General features: G+C 53.6%; 1 protein-coding gene across 15 annotated transcripts in view; it reads left to right on the top strand.

Moving 5' to 3' along the window:
- The window catches only part of Trak1 (trafficking kinesin protein 1), a 179602-nt gene that overhangs the window by 149121 nt on the left and 10685 nt on the right, over positions 1 to 19796 (top strand). For 5 of the 15 annotated variants that reach the window (XM_075964124.1, XM_075964125.1, XM_075964126.1 and 2 more), the window contains 8 exons: positions 2264 to 2342; positions 3078 to 3208; positions 4163 to 4237; positions 4866 to 5003; positions 8094 to 8170; positions 9422 to 9658; positions 10458 to 10774; positions 16143 to 16361. In XM_075964124.1, coding sequence (XP_075820239.1) covers positions 2264 to 2342; positions 3078 to 3208; positions 4163 to 4237; positions 4866 to 5003; positions 8094 to 8170; positions 9422 to 9658; positions 10458 to 10774; positions 16143 to 16361 — 1273 coding nt within the window. Of the gene's footprint in view, positions 1 to 2263; positions 2343 to 3077; positions 3209 to 4162; positions 4238 to 4865; positions 5004 to 8093; positions 8171 to 9421; positions 9659 to 10457; positions 12119 to 16142; positions 16494 to 19796 lie in introns of those variants that run through there. The other 10 variants (XM_075964120.1, XM_075964121.1, XM_075964122.1 and 7 more) reach the window with 3 other exon arrangements.

Raw genomic sequence — 19796 nt, 5'->3', positions numbered from 1 at the left:
GTCCTGAGGCAGGCTCGGCCGTGTCCTCCCCAGCCAGGGTGTCCTGAGTCAGGCTCGGCCGTGTCCACCCCAGCCAGGGTGTCCTCCCCAGCCAGGGTGTCCTCCCCAGCCAAGGTGTCCTGAGGCAGGCTCGGACATGTCCTCCCCAGCCAGGGTGTCCTGAGGCAGGCTCGGCCGTGTCCTCCCCAGCCAGGGTGTCCCGAGGCAGGCTCGGCCGTGTCCTCCCCAGCCAGGGTGTCCCGAGGCAGGCTCGGCCGTGTCCTCCCCAGCCAGGGTGTCCCGAGGCAGGCTCGGCCGTGTCCTCCCCAGCCAGGGTGTCCCGAGGCAGGCTCGGCCATGTCCTCCCCAGCCAGGGTGTCCTGAGGCAGGCTCAGCCGTGTCCTCCCCAGCCAGGGTGTCCTGAGGCAGGCTCGGCCGTGTCCTCCCCAGCCAGGGTGTCCTGAGTCAGGCTCGGCTGTGTCCACCCCAGCCAGGGTGTCCTCCCCAGCCAGGGTGTCCTCCCCAGCCAAGGTGTCCTGAGGCAGGCTCGGCCATGTCCTCCCCAGCCAGGGTGTCCTGAGGCAGGCTCGGCCGTGTCCTCCCCAGCCAGGGTGTCCTGAGGCAGGCTCGGCCGTGTCCTCCCCAGCCAGGGTGTCCTGAGGCAGGCTCGGCCATGTCCTCCCCAGCCAGGGTGTACTGAGGCAGGCTCGGCCGTGTCCTCCCCAGCAAGGGTGTTCTGAGGTAGGCTCAGCCGTGTCCTCCCCGGCGAGGGTGTCCAGAGGCAGGCTCGGCTGTGTGTGGGTGTTGCTTCTGGACTGGGTGAAGCCTGAGGAGTACAGGCCTTTCCCCATAGTGTCCCCGGGCTTCCATAGTAGAACCTGAGCAAGGGCCTGAAGCCTGGACTGACGCCAGCTGTTACATTACGAGGTCCATATTTGCTCCAGGAAGACCATGTACCAGAACGTGGAGACGGGGTTTTACATTGAGAAAGGCTGAGCCAAGGCGGCCTGGGAACTTGGGCTTCTGAGTCTTTCCTGTAAGGAGAGGAAGGAGCTGTGCCAGGCACCGTCTGTGTTGTTGCTGCCGCTGTGGTTGTTGTTGTGAATGCAGTTAGTCTTCACAGCAAGGCCAGGAGCTGGTTATGCTGAATCCTGTTTGCACCAGGCTGCAGGGCGTTTGAAGATGTCAGGGCTAATGATGACAAAGGCCAGATTGTGCCCTCGGCTCGAAGATCAGCCTTTTCTACTCTGAAACCTCTGAGGAGACCAGATCTGCTTTCTGTCTTACTTAGCATTGGGCTCGTCTGTAGGCAAGAGAGGACACCACCCTGTCCTCCAGGCCCTGTGCCCCTCCAGAGGGGCAGGCCATTTCACACTGGAAAGAACTCCCCGTCTGGACCTTACAAGGAACTCTTGCATGACCTGGCCCTGTAGACCCCACACACCTGCCAGCCCTTCATTTCTTACAAATGGGATCTGCGAGGCAGGGCAACCAATGAGGTCACCCCGGCTTAGTCTGCTACCCCATGGCTCTGAATGCTGAACCCATGCCTTTCAGCTGCAGTCTCCTGGCTTCTGGCCCAGGGGACCGCCCCAGTCCGAGGCACCCAGCCCCTCCCTCCCAAGAGCTAGCTGAAGGACTCTGATCCAGGTGTGGATTCCCGGTGGCCCATGTCTGCCCACAGAATTTTCATGTCTGCCTGTGGCCCTAGCCCTTGGAGCCACCTGTCATTAACTCCTTCGCTGAGCATTTCCATAGCCGGCTAGACCATTGTCTTCCCTTGTTTTCAGCAGGAGCAAACTATCTAGTATGAATAGCTAGCTATGTGCTCGCTCGCGCGCGCTCTCTCTGTGTGTATATGTGTGTGTGTGTGTCACATTTGTTTTGAGACAAGGTCTCACTATGTAGCTCTGACTGTCCTGCTGATCACACACAAGGAAGCAGCAAACAGACCAACATGCCTTGGCCTTTCAGGGGAGCATTTGTGCTCATGTTTCTGTGCAGCGCCCTCTGGTGGCCCTGCAGTGGAGCGCTTGTGCTCACGTCTCTGTGCAGCGCCCTCTGGTGGTCGGTAGCCTTCAGGTCTCTGCTTTGGGAGCATCCCATTACCTCGGCAGAGATTGCAGATGAGGTGTCTGTCCTGGACGGGCAATGGTGGCAGGCACAGAGACATTGAAGAGGAGCATCCCAGAAACTGGGCTTGCCCAGCTCTGTGCATGGCCCCGGTCCACCTGCCAGTCCTGATTGTGTGAACACCGTTCCCTGACTGAGCCTCCTTCCACAGGCCTGTCAGCTGAAGACAGAGACCATCACCTATGAGGAGAAGGAACAGCAGCTGGTGAATGACTGCGTGAAGGAGCTGAGTATGTCTGCCCCTCCCACCTCTCTCCTCTTCTCAGATGCTCCCATCCCCGTCCCCACCAGCCCATAGGTCAGGGGCTTTTTTCTGAAAGCAGTAGGCCTCTGCCAGACCGTGTGGTAAGCTTTGCCCCATTTGTGAATCGAGAGCCGTGTTCACAATGAAGAGGATATTTAATTTTAATGTAAACTTTGTATTGGAATATTGGAATTATTGATGCTCAGGTTAGGCCCAAATCAGTGGTTTGATTTGGAAAAAGGAAGGGCAGAGTTCTCAGCTTTGCTATTCAAATCAGTGATGTTCCCCATCCCTCTGGTGTAAGTTTCCAGGTAAGCTAAGAGAAAGGGCGTTTCGGTGAAATGAAACACAGTCCACATTCACATATAGTAAAATGGGCTTCCGCGCTCCACAGAGGGTCATGGTGTGGACCTGTCCATGGTGGAATGTTGGAGTTCAGCCAAATGCAGTGTGTACCACTTCAGCTCCCTTCCTGGGGCTGGCCTGACCTGCCTTGGGGACAGCCTTCATCATTAGAGTCAGCCATTCTAGGAGGGACGGCCCATGTGAAGGCTGGGCCCTTCTCTTTGGAGCCCGAAGGAGCCACATCACCACTTGGAAAGATGCCCACTGCGGCTCCCTTCGCGCCCATCTCCACTCCTCCCCGTTAAGAGCGTGTTCACTCTCTGCTCTGGGTGTGCATTTCCAACACAGCCACACGCTTGTCGTTCCTTCGTCACAGGGGACGCCAACGTCCAGATTGCAAGCATCTCAGAGGAGCTGGCCAAGAAGACGGAAGATGCCGCTCGCCAGCAGGAGGAGATCACACACCTGCTGTCGCAGATCGTGGACCTACAGAAGAAGGCAAAAGCTGTAAGGCTTCTGTGTCCCTGGCTGCACGACAGTGGCCAGGCTGAGATGGAGAGGGTGGTTCTCTACCTGAGCCCCGCCTGCGGTTCTTCTGGCTTACTGCGCTCAGGAGCTGACCCCACTGCCCCGAATCAGCAGAGGCTTTCTGATCTGTAAATTCGTGGCCTACATAAAGCAGTGCTATCCATATGGAGTCTTGGGCTCTATCCTACAAATGGTGGCGCACGCTGTTGTTTTTACTCCTCCCATCAGATGTAGACCATGGGAGAACGGTGTGCCTGCCTGATTGATTGGTTTCCTGTATGGAGCTTTGATTGGAGAGAGGAGAGGAAATACCGCTGATAAGGAGAGAAAGAAGAAAACACAGAAAGGGGAGGGGAGAGGACCAGCCCCAGAGAGCGGCCATACTCTGGAGGTGGGGGTTGGGCCATGGAGAATAGATAAGCAAAGAAGAAAGATTTTGCCTTCACAGTTACATGAAAGGGGACCTGCTGACAAGCTGACGGCCTGAGTTCCATCTCCAGAGAACCAACCCACATAAGTTGTCCCCTGACCTCCACACTGTAGGCAGACACACACACACACACACACACACACACACACACACACACACGTATGTGTACGTGCACCCCCCCCCCCCAATGAAAACATTTTATAAGGAGTGTCTTTTTAAATCATTTGAAAGGTGATGTTTTGCTCCAGGGTCAAGTGCACACTCCTCTGTGGACAGGTGCTGAACTCTCACAGACAGGGCTGTTGGGTCAGGTAACCAGACAGGGCTGTTGGGACAGATAATCAGGTGGCGGAACTGTTGACAGGTAACCAGGTGCAGAACTCCCACAGACAGGACTGTTGGGACAGGTAATCAGGTGGTGGAATTGTTGACAAGTAACCAGAGGGGAGATCTGGGCTCCTCCACATGTCTTACCAGAGATGACTTGTCTTTACCATGTTTAGTGTGCGGTGGAGAATGAGGAGCTCGTTCAGCACCTAGGCGCTGCCAAGGATGCCCAGCGGCAACTCACAGCAGAGGTAGGTGCCCCGCCCCCATGCTCTTGGGCCTTGGGTTCCAGGGAAGTCATAGTCATTGCCCACAACAGGCCTACGCCATTCCCCTCAAAGCAAACATTTTAATGTCAAATCAACATGGTACTGTTTTATCTGGGTTCTGTGCCTACTGCCTCTTGTGGGTCTTATAGAAGCCAAGGAGGCTGGATTCAGTGCCAGCTCAGGGCTTGGCATATTCTAATTCCTGACAGATACCAAGTAGGTGAATAAAAGAACCACAGACACGTGTGAAGAGCTGTTCAAAGATAAGTCTTGAGTGTGGGCATTGTGGTACATGCCTGCAATCCCAGTCCATGAGTGGTTGAAGCAGGAGGGTTGCTATGAGTTTAGGCCAGCCTAGGCTACACAGAAAGCGCCTGTATCAAACAGAAGTGAAAGATGCAGCCAGAAACTAGGGTGACCGGTTTGCCCTTTTCCAGCTAGTGTCTGCCCGCTTGCCCACGTGAGGTCTAGAAACCTTCCCCGCGTGGAAGGCAAGGCCAGCCTTGTGGGTCCAGCCTGCTTTGCCGTGGTTCCATGAGGTGCCGGTTAGATGGTTGTGGGACTGGGGGTGTGCCACACCGGGGTGCTCACCCTCTGCCTTCTCCTGCAGTTGCGGGAGCTGGAGGACAAGTATGCAGAGTGCATGGAGATGCTTCACGAGGCGCAGGAGGAGCTGAAGAACCTGCGGAACAAGACGATGCCCAACACCACGTCCCGGCGCTACCACTCACTGGGCCTGTTCCCCATGGTAAGTGGGTTCTCCCGTGCCCCTCTGTCCCCTACACCATTGCCGGGGCTTTGTGTCCCTTGCTGACCACTGGGCATGCGTCTTTCCTGGACCTGGGCCTGCCCAGCTGGAAGCTTCCTAATTTGGCCCTTCATCGTCTGTTCTGTCTACTCCTGCTGTTAAGGGATAATTTCCCTAATTCCCTAGGACTGACCCTTTATAATTTTACGGGGAATTTGGTTTAGTTAGATGGTACTATGGCTGCTATTTCTGTGTGTATTGTTGTGCCCTGAAGCCCCTTCCCCATGTCTCAAAGAGCCTGCACTTTTCCTGGTCTTTGTGTGTGGATTAACCCTTCTCTTATTTCTTTAGTCCTGACTTGCTCAACTTCAGGGCTTCGAAGGGAGCATGAAGGAGAAAGGGGCCTCCAGTTAGACCTCCCCGTGGACACTGGGCCACACGAGGGTTGAGCCTCTTAGCCAGTTGTTTCCCTGTGACATCTGCTTGCAAGGAAGCAAGCTTGCCCATTCTGTCTGTAGCAGACCGTAGCGTCTGGAAGGTGGGACCACGCATTCGCTGCGCCCCACAGTACTATGTGTGTTTGCGCATGGCTGTGTAGAACTGTATCACTCAGCAGGGACCGCATGGGGGGTGACAGACAGATGGCTTGAGAATAGGCCTCCAAGAGCTCCTGTATATTCAGGCTTTGTTCCAGTGGCCTGGCAGAAAAACAAATTCACTCTTAGGCGAGAAGAGTTGTTTTTTTTTAATTTAAAATGTTTATTTATTGTCATCGTGGTTGTGGGTGATGGTGGGAGAGGGCACATAGTATATGGTTCATGTGTGGAGGTCAGAGGGTAACTCTGGAGTGGGGTTCTATTCTTCCACCTTGACATGGGCCCCAGGGGTTAACCCTAGCTTAGTCATCTCTGCCGAGAGAGGATTTAGGGAGGAATCTCTTGCTGCGATACTTGCCTGGGAAGTCTGTTTCTGTTTACTCCAGACAGAGAGGGCAGGCACAGCTCAGAGGGACAGTTCTGCCAAGTCCAGCTCAGAGAACCGAGGACTTTACTGGGTAACTCAGTGGAGCATGGCTGAGGGCTTAAAGCTGTCTTGCAAAACCAGGGCTGGGGAGATGGCTCAGCATGTAAAACACTGACCATGCAAGCCTGCTCAACTGAAACCACATGAAAACAGGACCTGGTGGTGTACGTCTGTAATTCTGAATTCGTTGTTATGAGATGGGAGGTGGAGGATAATTGGCTAGATGCTCGCAGGCCCGCAGTACACTGAGAAGTGGCAGGAATAAGAAGGACCCCCATCTCAACAAGGCAGAAGGGAAGAACTCACCCCCAAAAGTTGTCTTTTGACTTCAGCGAGAATACCATGGCATCTGAGTATATCGTGGCACCCGAGTATGCCGTGGCACCTGAGTATACCGTAGCACCCGTGTATGCCATGGCACCTGAGTATACCATGGCACCTGAGTATGCCATGGCACCTGAGTATACCGTGGCACCCGAGTATGCCCTGGCACCTGAGTATACCATGGCACCTGAGTATGCCGTAGCACCCGAGTATGCCATGGCACCTGAGTATACCATGGCATCTGAGTATACCATGGCACCTGAGTATGCCGTGGCACCTGAGTATACCGTGGCACCCGAGTATGCCGTGGCACCCGAGTATACCATGGCACCCGAGTATGCCGTGGCACCTTAGTATACCATGGCATCTGAGTATACCATGGCACCTGAGTATGCCGTGGCACCTGAGTATACCGTGGCACCCGAGTATACCGTGGCACCTGAGTATGCCGTGGCACCTGAGTATGCCGTGGCACCTGAGTATGCCGTGGCTCAGAATAGAAAATTAAACCATGGCTCGAGGAAAGCTGAAGGGCGCACACTCGCCTCAGCTTCGTCTGGATGGAGCCTCGGCTTTCATGTTTGCAGAAATCCTTTGCATGCCTCCTCTGGGGCTCTTGGCAAGCCCAGGCGTTGAGGGTATTTGTTTTGAATGGTGCAGTATATGCATTAAAGGCGGTTAAAGCTGTCTAAAGGTCACAGCTCGCCTGTGTGCCTGCGAGTCTGGAGCTGAGCTCCCAGATCTGCCTCTTGCTCTCTGCCATTCTAACGATCACTAGGAGGTTTCACTAAGCAATAGCTCTTTTGCCTTGTGGTGGGAGTTTTTCATCTGTAATCCACGGATAGAATATGGGGACCCATGAACATTGTTGGGGGAACTATGCCTTTTGTTTTCATAAATCTTCCTCAGATTAGAGGGCTGGGTGGGGGCACGTGTGGGGTCAACCCTCTGAGTACCCCTGGGAAGTCTCAAGAACCAGCCTCTTCCTGACCCTAACGCTCATGCCACCCTCCTCTGTCCCCCAAAGGGCAGCAGTGTCTTCAGAGAAACCTAGTAGGCGTTAAAGTGTTGAGGTACACATGTACAGAGGATGGGGTGCCATGGGGTCAGGAGTCCTACAGAGAGGAAGCACATGGTGAAGGTGAACGTTGTGGTCAGCTGGTGGGGTGAAGAGCTCCCAGAGAAAGACGGGGGTGGCAGCGTATGCGACTTAGTTCACGCAGGCAGGGACCTTCCCCAGCAGAGCCGGAGAGCCCTTGGCAGGTGGGTACTTGCCTAGGAGTCAGGGGTGCAGCCTTGGCCTCCTGGTGTCACAATCCTGAGGGCCGGGACTGCAGACCTGGTGGCCTGGAGGACAGATGCTTAGTGTGGCCCGTGGGGCTCTGAGGCCATAGAGGGCCTTTCAGAAGCCTTGGAGATGTTTGAAACTATGTTTGTTCCCACTGTTGTGAACATACTCTCTGTGCCCCCGTGAGTTCCCCATCCTGCACTGTAGAACATTTGAGAGCCTGGAACTGACTGGCTCTTAGACACACAGCCACATGAGTGTTAGGGGCTGTTCGCTCTCACCCAAAGGTGCTGGGTGCTCAGGACCTGCCTTGGCCATGGCTTGGCAGATTCTCTCTTGTCTTGTGTGGCAGGAAGTCTGTTTCTTCTCTTGTTGCTCCTCTGGCTTCAGACCTCAGAAATGGATGTCCTGCTCACGTGACTCTCACTCGGCTCATGTCTTCTGTCTTCTCCCAGGACTCCCTGGCTGCAGAGATCGAGGGAACTATGCGTAAGGAGCTGCAGCTGGAAGAGCCGGAGTCTCCAGACATCACGTATGGATGCATGGCTTCTATGTTTCAAGTTCCCACAAACTGACTCAGGACTGGTTCTGTTTGTAACCTACCATGTGTAGACCTCAGACACCACCAGCCACAACTGTGGTCCTTCCCTGTCGGGATAAGGGAAAGGAAACAGCTGGTCTTTCTCTCTGCTCTTTTCTCGTGATGATGGCTTGGGCTATGGCTCAGCCTTTAGAGGACTTAGCTAGCGTGCATGAAGCCCCAAGTTCTTACCCCAACATCATATAATCCTGCCATGGTAAAGTGGAGGGAGGAGGCTCAGAAGTTCAAGGCCGTCTTTAACTACTGCCTGTGGGAGTGAGTCCCTGTCTTAAAAACAAAGCAAACCAACAGAAACTACGAGATGAGCTTCCAGGGAGGGGAAGGGTGCTGTATTTCCTGTCACTGCCGACCTCACTTTTCCCCTAATGGAAAGTGCTGCTCTAAAGAAAGAAAAACATCACTGGTAAGAGACAGCTCCTTCGTGGTGTGAGCCAGGCTTCTGTTTCCTTCTGGGGACTCCTGGGGTCTCTGCCCCTACAGCTCCCCTCCTAACTCCAGATTCAGGTTTGACCTCCCTGGAGCATTTAGAAGGAATCTGGGGGCCATGTTTTCTCCCTCCCCAAACTCCTCAGGCAGAGTTTATATGAGGCTGTGTGACTAGTGTCCTGGTGACTTTGGTGTGTGTGCGGGTCTCACACTCCAGAGGAAGCAGCCAGTCCAGAAATGGGCCCACCCTTTGCTCCTTAAAAGGAGACACATGCAAACCAAACTGTAGGTTCTTAGAAATGGCATTTTCTAAGAATGGCTTTGTGGGGTGTTCACCATCTCAAGGAGAAACTTCAGACTAGTTTGAAGTTGTGCTTTTTCTTTTATGTGAATAGTTACCCATACTTATTCTGCAAATGTCTATGAGCCAGCACTGCCCTCGTGGAGGCTGCATTCCGGTGAACATCGGAAAGAAGCAAGCACACAAGCGACAGTTCAGGACTGTTGTTCCTGGGGCAGGCTGGGTCTGTGATAGCCAGTGTCATTCGGGCCAGCTGACCCTAGTGTTGAGCTATTATTCTAGAGTCGTTCATTGGGTATCGCATCTCCCTAGTCCATACTATGATGGAGGAACACGAGAAGTCTTCAGACAGCAGGCCACTCAGGGAGCTCCTTTGGAGGTGGCCGTCTGTGGAGGGGCTAGCTAGCTCCAGGTTCTTCCTGACGTGCTGCTCATGGCTGCCATGTTCTCCCCAGTCACCAGAAGCGTGTCTTTGAGACCGTGAGAAACATGAACCAAGTGGTCAAGCGGAGATCACTGACCCCTTCCCCTATGAACATCCCCGGCTCCAACCAGTCCTCCGCCATGAACTCCCTCCTGTCCAGCTGCGTCAGCACCCCCCGCTCCAGCTTCTATGGCAGCGATGTTGGCAATGTGGTCCTTGACAACAAGACCAACAGCATCCTCCTGGAAACTGAGGCAGCCGACCTGGGGTGAGCAGTGGACTTTTTGCCTTCTGTTGCAGGGAGGGGAGAAGAGAGCCCCCATGAACGGGGCATCAGCCAACATCAGAGAGAGGCGGGTGAGGGGTAGACTTCTTCACACCCCATTACCCCCGTATCTACAGCACTGGTGTTTTCTGAAGGGATATCTCAAGCTTACGCCCAGAGTGCTTTTCTCTAACATGCCGGATCAGCACCGTGACCCCTTGGGAGCTTGGGTGCTGGGAAGGGTGAGGAGGCCCCAGGCTCTCTGATTTGCTTCAGAAGGTGGGGTAAGGAGGGCCGTCACTGTGGGCTCCTGAGCCATGGTCAGACTTTCCACCCTAAAGCCCTGTAGAACCCAACCCCCATCCCGTCATCCGGTCTGGGCACCCTGGCCCTCTGACTTACTAAAACCGGAACTTTGGACCAGTTGAGCCTTACAGAGCCGGTTTCATTCACAACTGACAACCCAGGGCCTTTCATCTAAGAGCCAGAAGGGAGCCCCTTGAATCAGTTCCCCTCTGGTGACCTGCAAGAGATCTTCCAAAAACAACCAGGAGGGAGATGTTTATGAAAACACATATTTGCTTATGTGCAAATTTTCAGTCCGTCCTGGTGCGGCCATCTGTCTGTCTCTAGGAAGAGTCAGCTCAGCCCCAGAGGAGGAGCTCCTTCCGCTGTCTGCTTCCCACCTTGCTGGCCTGGCCTCCTAGGACCATTTCCCGTCCAAGCAGTGGCCTTGCCCGGGGGCGGGGAGGTCCTCGGTGCCCTTTGCTGGCCTTAGGTGCTTACCCCCTGTCTTCTCCAGGAATGAGGAGCGCAATAAGAAGCCAGGCACCCCAGGCACCCCTGGCTCCCACGACCTGGAGACCGCACTCAGGCGGCTGTCCCTGCGCCGGGAGAACTACCTGTCTGAGCGGAGGTTCTTCGAGGAGGAGCAGGAGAGGAAGCTGCGGGAGCTGGCCGAGAAGGGCGAGCTGCACAGTGGGTCCCTCACGCCCACCGAGAGCATCATGTCCCTGGGCACACACTCACGCTTCTCTGAGTTCACGGGTTTCTCCGGCATGTCCTTCAGCAGTCGCTCCTACCTGCCCGAGAAGCTGCAGATTGTGAAGCCGCTCGAAGGTGACCACCAGGGGCCGCGGCCCCTCTCTGTCCTCCTCTGTGACTCACTCTGGGCCCTGATCCACCACGGGAAAGCCAGCCACCTCTGTCACACCTATTCGTTTTTCTTTCGAGATAGCCACCCACGCTGCTGGTTTGAGTTCCTCTGAGGTGGCCTCTGTTGAATGGTGCACCCCAGGCGGGAACCCGTCTGGAAATACCTCAGGTGCCCCGCAGGCCTCTCTTGTCCTTAGTGCCTTAGGTAGTGGCAGCTGTGCACTGTCCCTTCCCTGCTGGCTGCTGAGGGTCAACCCAAAGGTCTGGGAAGGGGAGAGAAGGATCGCTTTGGCATCTCAGAACGTTCACTGTCAAACCCAGTTTTGTGAGCACCGCCCCCCTAGCCACATGGAAGTGTTGTGTGTGTTCACGTGTTCCGATTTGTGGCTTTCTGGAAGTGTGCTCTGCGGTGGCCCCTGCACTCTGCAATGTGGGTGCAGGGAGGAGATAGGGACGGAGGCTCGCCTGTTTAGACCCCAGTAAGCCCCCTGTGCAGCGGCTGCACTGAGACACTGAGTTCGTAGGGAACCTCATCGTTTTCTTTCTCCCTTTGTTGCTCTGCGTGCCACACCTGTTTTCCCCGGCGTCCCACTGCCCTGTCAGGAGCCACCTAGTGTGCACTGATTTTGCTGCCCCCATCTTAGTCTGATGCCCTTGTGAGTTGGAACACCTGCTTTAGAACCACGTATCACGTTTTTGATGTCAAGCCAGATGCCCGCACACCTGCATTTTCTCAGCTCTCACCGTCATCCCCTCATCACCTGCTTTAGAACCACGTATCACGTTTTTGATATCAAGCCAGATGCCCGCACATCTGCATTTTCTCAGCTCTCACCGTCATCCCCTCATCATAAAGCGTGTCTGAGTACTTTAGCCCATTACGCTCCTCACTCATCATGACGTTTCAGTGCCACAGACAGTTTCTGTCACGGGTACACACTCGTACCTTAGAGGATAACAGTTATTTTCATCTCTGAAAGTCTCCGCCTTTGCTGCCCCCACCCCATGTCAGCCTTACAGAACAGGCAGCCTGCAAGCCGTGGCCATGTAAAGGCGTGCAGTGTGCCACGGTCCCTGTGCTTCCAGAGAAGGAGCCTGGGCTGCTTTGGTTTTTCACTTTAATAGTGATGAACTAATTGTGCAATAGATCCTTCCTGGCCTTCGGGGCGGGGGCTCAGTCCTAGCCACCAGGGAAGGGGTGGCTCACTCTTTTTAATTGCTTATTCAGTTGTGAGCTTGGGAATTGTTTCCTGACCTTCAATTATGTCTGGTTTTCTTTCAATAAAACCTTCCATTTCTGCAATTTTATTTCTGCCTTTCTTTTCTTTTCTGTTCTTCTTTTGTCTCTCAAAGTTTACTGGACAGCGACCATCACTCTGTTTCCCATACTAGGCTGTGTTTCATTGGGTCACCTATGATATGTTTTGGGTTCATTTTTCAAGTGCATTGCAGGGTAAGATTTTGAATTTATTTTGACCAATTCATCTTTATTTCTTCTAACTTTGCGCCTTTGTTTTATGACAAAAGTAAGAAGAAACTCCACTAATTTGTAAGGTGAATTTCACGCGTCGTGTCCTGCTTCCTAGGACGCTGTCTTGCTACCATTACAAAGTCATTGGCCTGTAACACGCCCGTGATGCAGATCCTCTTGGCTGGCTTTTATATTTCTCAGACTTCTTTCTTAGCTGTTTAGAAGGCAACTGATATGTTCTTCCTCCTTGCACCCCCAATCAGCGTTTGCATCCCTGTGATCACTCTACGATGGGCGGTAGAGTATTTGTGCCCAGCGACAGCCTCTGTCCTTGTGCTGGTTGACCTAGTCCTCTTCCGGAGCCGTCTCCCTGATCTGTACCATGGGCAGATAGCTGCCTCTGATTCAACTCCCTGGGTCTACAGGCCCAGTTACCACTGTTGCCATCTGGCCCATCATTACGCTGGGGTCATATTCTCACAGGCATTTCCATTGGCCCAACGAGATGCCGATAGAATAGCCTTGACCCCCAGCAGTCCAGATAAAGGCACCCGGGGTGAGGTCCCTGGAGACCATTGTCTGGGACCATCGCAGAAGCCAATCAGTGTCCTCCATCTCCTTCTCCCTTTCCCATTTCAATCGTCTTGCCAGTAAAGAACAGAATATTCGAGATAGAAAGAGACTGATGTGCACAGTAGTCCTCCTGAGCCCTGCCTGGCCCAGACTGTTCTCATGTGGGTGGGAGGAGTGCGGTAGTCTTAGCTGGAGTGAGCAAGGAAAAGTAGCTGATAGCACAATGCTTTTCCTGCTTCCCGTGGACCAGGAAAGGAAGCGAAGCTGGAGAGTGAGACTGAGATACAGGAGAAGGAGAGGCAGCTTGTGCTCACCTCTGGGTAAGGTCGGCTTCATAGTGACTTTTAACTCTTTCCCGTGCTGAAGCCAGCAGCTGGGTGGGTTCCTACAGAATGGGAATTCTCTTGGGGCATGAGAATGGCAGGGTGAGGAAGAAGTGAGCGTTCCCCTGCTCAGGTGCTGGGCTCTTCGAGGACCCAGAGCCTCAGAAACCAGCCAGGAAGAGAAAGCGCTCCCGAGACCCACGGTTAACTAAAGCCACAGCTAAGGCCGAGACAGCTCTCAGGTCTGTGGAATTGAATGCACCTGTTCCGTGGTCACTGCCACATCTGGAGCTGCTGTTGGTTGGATTCACGAGGCTCATGGGGGGCCGTGTCTCTGCTGAGAGCTTCAGGGAGTGGATGCCAGAGGCCTTCGTTTTAATCCCGGATGGGCTGCTCGCTACTTAACACAACCTCTGGCGACCCCTCTGGAGACCCTTACCCTTTTTCAGACTCACATCCTGATCTGTGAAACAGAGACGGGGTGGGCCTGAAAACTCAAGGAGTTGGGCGTGTAGAGCCAACGACACTCGGTATCAGATAAGGTGGATGTGGACATGGGGGGTGTCAGAGTTGGTCACAATGATGGCTTGTGCAGGGCTCTCCCTGTGACCTGTAGGAAGCACAGGGATAGCATGGTGGGGCCTGTCACAGGTGTCTAGCCCTCCTGCTGGGCCCTGGACACCTCCCTGGGCCGCTGCTGCCCACTGAGCCCACATTCCTGGCCCGAGCATCCTCGTTCTGACTTGTACACCACAGTTAGTAGTAATATGAGCGGCGGGGCTGCATCCCAGCACCCTGGCCGCCTGGCTAGCTTATGCCCGAAATAACAACACACAAACTGTATTCATTTAAACACTGCTTGGCCCATTTCTATCTAGCCTCTTCTAGGCTAATTCTCACATACTAATTTAGCCCATTTCTAATCATCTTCATAGCACCTCTAGGTGCGCTTACCAGGAAGATTCTAGCCTACGTCCATCCTGGGTCGGAGCTTCATCGCGTGTGCCTCAGAGAGCAGAGCTCTTGCGTCCACCCTGGAGATGGGAGCATGGCATCTCCGCTCCAGAGCAGAGCTGTCGAGTCTGAGCTCACTTCCTCTTCTTCCCAGCATTCTGTTCTGTTTACTCCACCCACCTATGTTCTAAGCTATGAGCCCAAGCAGTTTGTTTATTACTTAACCATTGAAATCAACAGATTGATATATGACACTCCCACATCAACAGTTAAATCACTTAGCCTCAGGAACCTTCCATTCCCCCATTTGTACAGTGAGTGAGAACCCTTCCTGGGGAGTTGGAGGCATGCGTTGCTGTGCTCACGCGTAGAGCACGGTGCGTTTCTATTGGAGCTCACGTGCTGTCATTTCAAATGCAGTAAGCAGAGGAGGAGTGGAGGCTTTAAGCCGCCGTCTTTATTCAGCGAGCTGATGGAGAAGACAATAGGTTAACCCGCCAGAGATCTGTCTTCCATCTTGTCTCCAGCCAGAAAATCATACAGGGAGGAGAAACTGAGGCATCCAGTCATTCCATAGTTAGCCTGGCCTCTCTGGTCGGAGTCAGCCTTGTCTCTGAGTTTCACAGTGCGTGGTGTTTCCCTATTGCTTGTGATATCTTTCCAGCCTTCTCTCTGCGTAACAGAGGTCTTGAATACACCACGGCCACTGCATCTTGAGTTCCTCCAAAGTCCCATTTGATTGTGGCTAGGTCAAAGAAACCCTTCTGATGTGTGTGTGCAGGGCTACTTAAAATGTACCTTGCATATAATGCTACAATATGAAGATGGGATGTAGCTTACCCCAGTGCTGGGAGGCAAAGGCTGGTGGAACTCTGAGTTAGAGGTCAGCTTGGTCTGCAAAGCTGACCACTAGATGGTGTTAGCATCCTTGGCTTCTCCCACAGTTGTGACCACTAAAATTAACTTGTATTTTGTCCCAAGCTGAGGACTTCTGAAGTCCTTACAGGTATGAATATCATTTTCTTTGTGTGTTTGTTTTGTTTTCTTCCTTTTGTGCACAGAGCGAGTTATTTTTCACTCTTTTCAGCAGTCCCAAGTCTGGTAAGGAGAATGCACTGGGTCTCCTTAAAACTGGCGTGGACCTCGAAGAGGCCTTGAGGATGTTAGGGCTCAAGATGTCTTCTTTTCTTTGTCATTTTCAGTGGGATTGAAATTGTCCAATTTTCAGAATCCTTCTAAGACCTCCATGACAAGTTGTCCCTGACCCAGGTGTTTGGAAGCACAGAGGCCCGAGCTGCTCCTCACCCACGCCAGCCACCTTTCTGTCTGGGATGGCACTTGGCTCCTCGGCCCCCAGGATTCCAGGCACTCCTGGCCTTGCGCCTTCTTGGTAGAATGCCCGGGACACCTGGGGTCATCAGGGACATCCTCTCTGGTGTTATTACAAACCTCACAGGCTGTCACCTGAGTCCTGGGGTCTGGTGTCATCTTGGAGATGGCTCCATAGCTTTAGGGCTCTGTGACTTCTTACCTTGTCCTTGAATCCCTGCCCTTACTTACCTCCCTTCGTGGCTTCTCCAGTCCTTTTTTTTTTATAGCTTCGGTCTACAGCCTGGTACCCGAGTACCCATCCCATGGCCTCCTGGTCCATGGTTGTCCTCATGGCTGTTGCCACCAGCTTCCCGTGGCTCCTGTCTGACCGTTTTTACGCTCTTCTGTCAGAGGAATGATAGTGTGCTAAGTTTGCCATTGGGTGTGTAACCAGACGTCATCGGCACACAGTATGAAGCATGTATTTTACTTTAGAAATTGTTGGTTCTTTACAGTGGCGTTCCCTCCTGGTACAGCAAGGGATAGCTCTGCTGTCCAGTTACAAGGGCCATGTTAACACTCTTCCGGTCCCTCCCACAGTCCCATGCAGGCTCGGGTGGGAGGGCGGGAAGCATTTGCTGTAGTTGGCATCCTAACCCTCCCTTCTCCGCTTCTGCACCCCTTTCTTCATCCCCACAAGGTTCAGCCACGCTTCACCACTGGCAGCAATTAGCCCAGCCTCATCTTGGGGGCATCCTAGACCCCCGTCCTGGTGTGGTCACCAAGGGCTTCCGGACGCTGGACGTTGACCTGGATGAAGTGTACTGCCTTAACGACTTTGAAGAAGATGATACAGGTGACCACATTTCTCTCACGGGCCTAGCTACCTCCACGCCAGTTCAGCACCCGGAGACCTCAGGTGAGAGGTCCCGAGCACGTGTGACTGTCTCAGGCAGCAGAAGTTACTCCAGCCAGCCTCAGGCTTCCTCCGAGGAGATGCACAAGCCGCCAGCGCCAGCGGGCCTGGAGGAGGAGGAGGAGGAGGGGTCTGGTGAGGGCGCCTCAATTAGTCCTGTACACCTGACACCTGTACCGGAGACAGAGCTCTGGGCTTTGCTCATCTCTGTCCCTGGCACCACCCATAGCAACTCTGTGTCTGTAGCTTCCGCTCGTCTGTGTGGGTGAGAGCAAAAAACCATCCCTTGTCAGGCTCTGTTTTTTAAATAGAGACCAAATCCTCCACTTTGTGACAGACGGGCGCCTCTGCCCATCTTGGAGGTGCAGGGCCCAATAGGGCCCTGTGTGGGAGTGGGAGAGGCTGCTAAAAAGAGGGACACGGTACCCCAGAACAGGTGCTCCCAGGCTCTGTAGTGGCCATCCTGACCTGACTCTGATGGGGGTCTCAGAGTGAGCAAACCGAGCATTTTGGGGGCATGCTGATAGTGAGGGGCAGCAGGCTGTGTGTTTAGTGATACTCTATAACCAGATACACCCTAAGAGATGTCATTCAGCCCTTACAAAGAGGATGCTAGGTGCTCTGGCTAGCCCCTGTCCCACACCACCAGGAACCAGCAATGACCTCGGGTGTACTGGGTGACCCACAAGCCTCTTACACTGGGATGGGAAGTTTGTGCTCAGGGCTCCTAGGATCTCTGGGACCTTGTGAGTTACCCATATGCTAACCCATATGTTCCAATTACTTTGTACTTGGACCTCCTAACTCAGTGTCCCGGGAAGACAAAGAACTCAGGGTTAAGAGAAAAGATGAGTTATTCCAATGCCATCATCCCCATGACATCCTCAGGTCACTAAATGCAAAGACAGGATATTTGTCTTTCTGGTTCATAATTTTAATTTGTGGAAGCCACAACACTGCCATGAAACCCAAGGCAAGATGGAGCCAGGGTTTGGTGGTGTCGCCTTTCCCGGGTTAATTGTAGATAGCCATGGTCAAGGAGGCATGGCCTGTACCAGCTCTTTCTTCAAATGCCAGCTTTAGAGGCATCATCACAAAATTGTCTGTTTACCAAGTGCAGGGTATAGGGGAATGAGAGCCTCATCCTGTGAGAGCCGCACAGTTAGGCCTGGTGCGTGTACTTAAAATTCAAGTGCTACAACTGTCAGGAACCTGAGGTAGGAGGATCTCAATTTCAAGGCCAGTCTGTGCTATATAGTGTGGTTCTATTTCAACAGTATAAAACCAAAGGACAGGACAGTAAGAGCAGCCGAGCCTCCCTTTGTTGTCCACACTGGGCCCCACGTGAAGGCAGCTCCAGCGTCTGACTAACTGCCATCGTAAGAGGAAAGGAGTCAGGCCACAGAGCCTTCCCAGAGCTGGGGTGCCTGTCCTTGGAAGATGAACGATGCGCCCCAGCTGCTTTGGGGGAAGTTGTTCAGAAAGGAATAAAATCATTGCACCAAGAGCCAGGCGAGGTCAGAGGGTGAGAGCCTTGGTTATAAGGACTGGAGGCCCAGCCTCTGCCCTCCCTGTGACAGCGGCCTTTCTGGCTTAATGCTCTACCCCTTGCTGAGCCTTCCAGTACTTGATTTGAAGGTAGCCAGATACACGCAGAGCAGAAACTATAGAGGGGTCAAGCTCAAGGTGCGTGCCCGAGCATAGCTAAACAGTTGATCGGGGTCATTCAGGAACGGCGTCCCTGCTTAGGGGCAAATTCTCTAGAGCTTGTTTTCTTTGCGGGAAGCACCGTGCAGAGGGAAGGCGTGCAGAGCCGTGCAGATCCACGCAGAGCGATAGCTTTCTCCACTGAGATGACGGCGCTGTTCCGCTGTCAGGCGTGGGAGTGCAAGATTCTGTTGGCCCCCCAGTCATGCTGGATACCCCAGATGATGCACAGTCGGGGGGGCAGTGGTTAGAGGCTCATGGGTCTCCATGGGAGGACCTGGAGCTCCACAGTCTTGGGATCTGTGTCCCGCTGGCCCAGCGCTGACCCCTGAGCTCCCAGAGGGCAGAAGGCAGTTGACAGTCTTCTTACAATTGGTACCAGCGGGGTGAAGAGTGGGAAGACTCACCTAGTAGACATTTTTATTAGTGTAATTTTAATGTGTCTTTTGAAGCATCCTTTGATTCTTTTCCTTAATCCCGTGTCTTCAGAAGGCTGGTTCCGTGTTGTTGTGTTGTAAATGATCTAGAAGATTAAAATGGACTGTTACAAAAAACCTTTAGGTCATAGTTTTACTTCATTTTAATGATTGTTTGATGTTCCGAATTAACATAGGGAGCACTTTTTTTTTTCAGGATAGACATCACCAGGTCCTACCAGTACTCTTTTAATTTATGGTTGGGGACAACCTGTGTGAGGGAAGGGTTAATTACGCCCACGTGGCAGCTGGCTGGGTGGCATGTGCTGCAAAATGAAGCTCAGATGAGTTCTCCTGAGGACCCAGAGGGGGCGGGTAAAGGTGGAATTAAAACCAGCACCAGAGATGAAGTCACAAGTCAGTCTATCTGTCTATCACTTGCATACACGGAGCTGGTACCCGGGGACTGGCTCATGCCTAATCCACCTGTGTCCCCACAGTGCACACGAGTCACAGTTGGGCCCCGAGATCCTGGCCTCAGTGTAGACCTGAAAACCCCACCCATTCAAAACAGACCCCAGAAGTTCTCCCACACCTCAGGCCTCAGGACCACTGGAGGCAGAGAGGTCAGGACACAGCCTTTCTGCTGCTTCTTTGTCCAAAGCACAGGTCCGAGCTGTGCTCTGGAGTTTCTGTGGAGTGGAGGAACCAAAGGAATAGCCCATGGCAGAGAGGAAGAAGTCTGGCCAGTGCAGCATTCCGTAGCTCAGCCACAGAGCGGGCGCCCCCTGGGAGCACGCCTCTTCCCGAGTCTGTGATGCACGCAGTCCCATGGCTTTCCACAGAAGAGGGGCCACATAGCTCGTATGATGAGGATGGCCAGTGGGTGCGGAAGGGAAGGTCGGTCAGTTGGCTCAGAGGGAAGTGCCTTCCGTGTCCCCATGGGATGGGACATTTTCCCAGCCCTGGCTCTGCCTCCTGAGTGCTGCTCACACCCACATGTCAGGACATGCTAATTAAAAAACAGTCCTCGGCTCTAAGAGCATTTGGTGAACTGAGCAGAACCCGCTATCTGCAACCTGGAGGCAGAGCCGTGTTTTAGGATGGAAGGGCCGATTCCTCGAAAGTGGTCAGTGCAGGCTTGTCCCTGCCTACGGCTTGCAGAGCAGAGCCAGCTGCATCTGACGTCCACGCCGCGGGGTGCCTCCATTCCAGGACACTAGCACTGCGTCTGGCTTGCTGAGGCATCTTGGTAGCTCTGCTCACATGGAGGGGCCTAGATGAGCACACAGGGATGTTCAGACAGACGACAACC

Source organism: Microtus pennsylvanicus, chromosome 3 (genome assembly GCF_037038515.1).
Source record: "Microtus pennsylvanicus isolate mMicPen1 chromosome 3, mMicPen1.hap1, whole genome shotgun sequence".
In the NCBI taxonomy this organism is placed as follows: domain Eukaryota; kingdom Metazoa; phylum Chordata; class Mammalia; order Rodentia; family Cricetidae; genus Microtus; species Microtus pennsylvanicus.
This window is presented reverse-complemented; position numbering and strand designations above follow the sequence as displayed.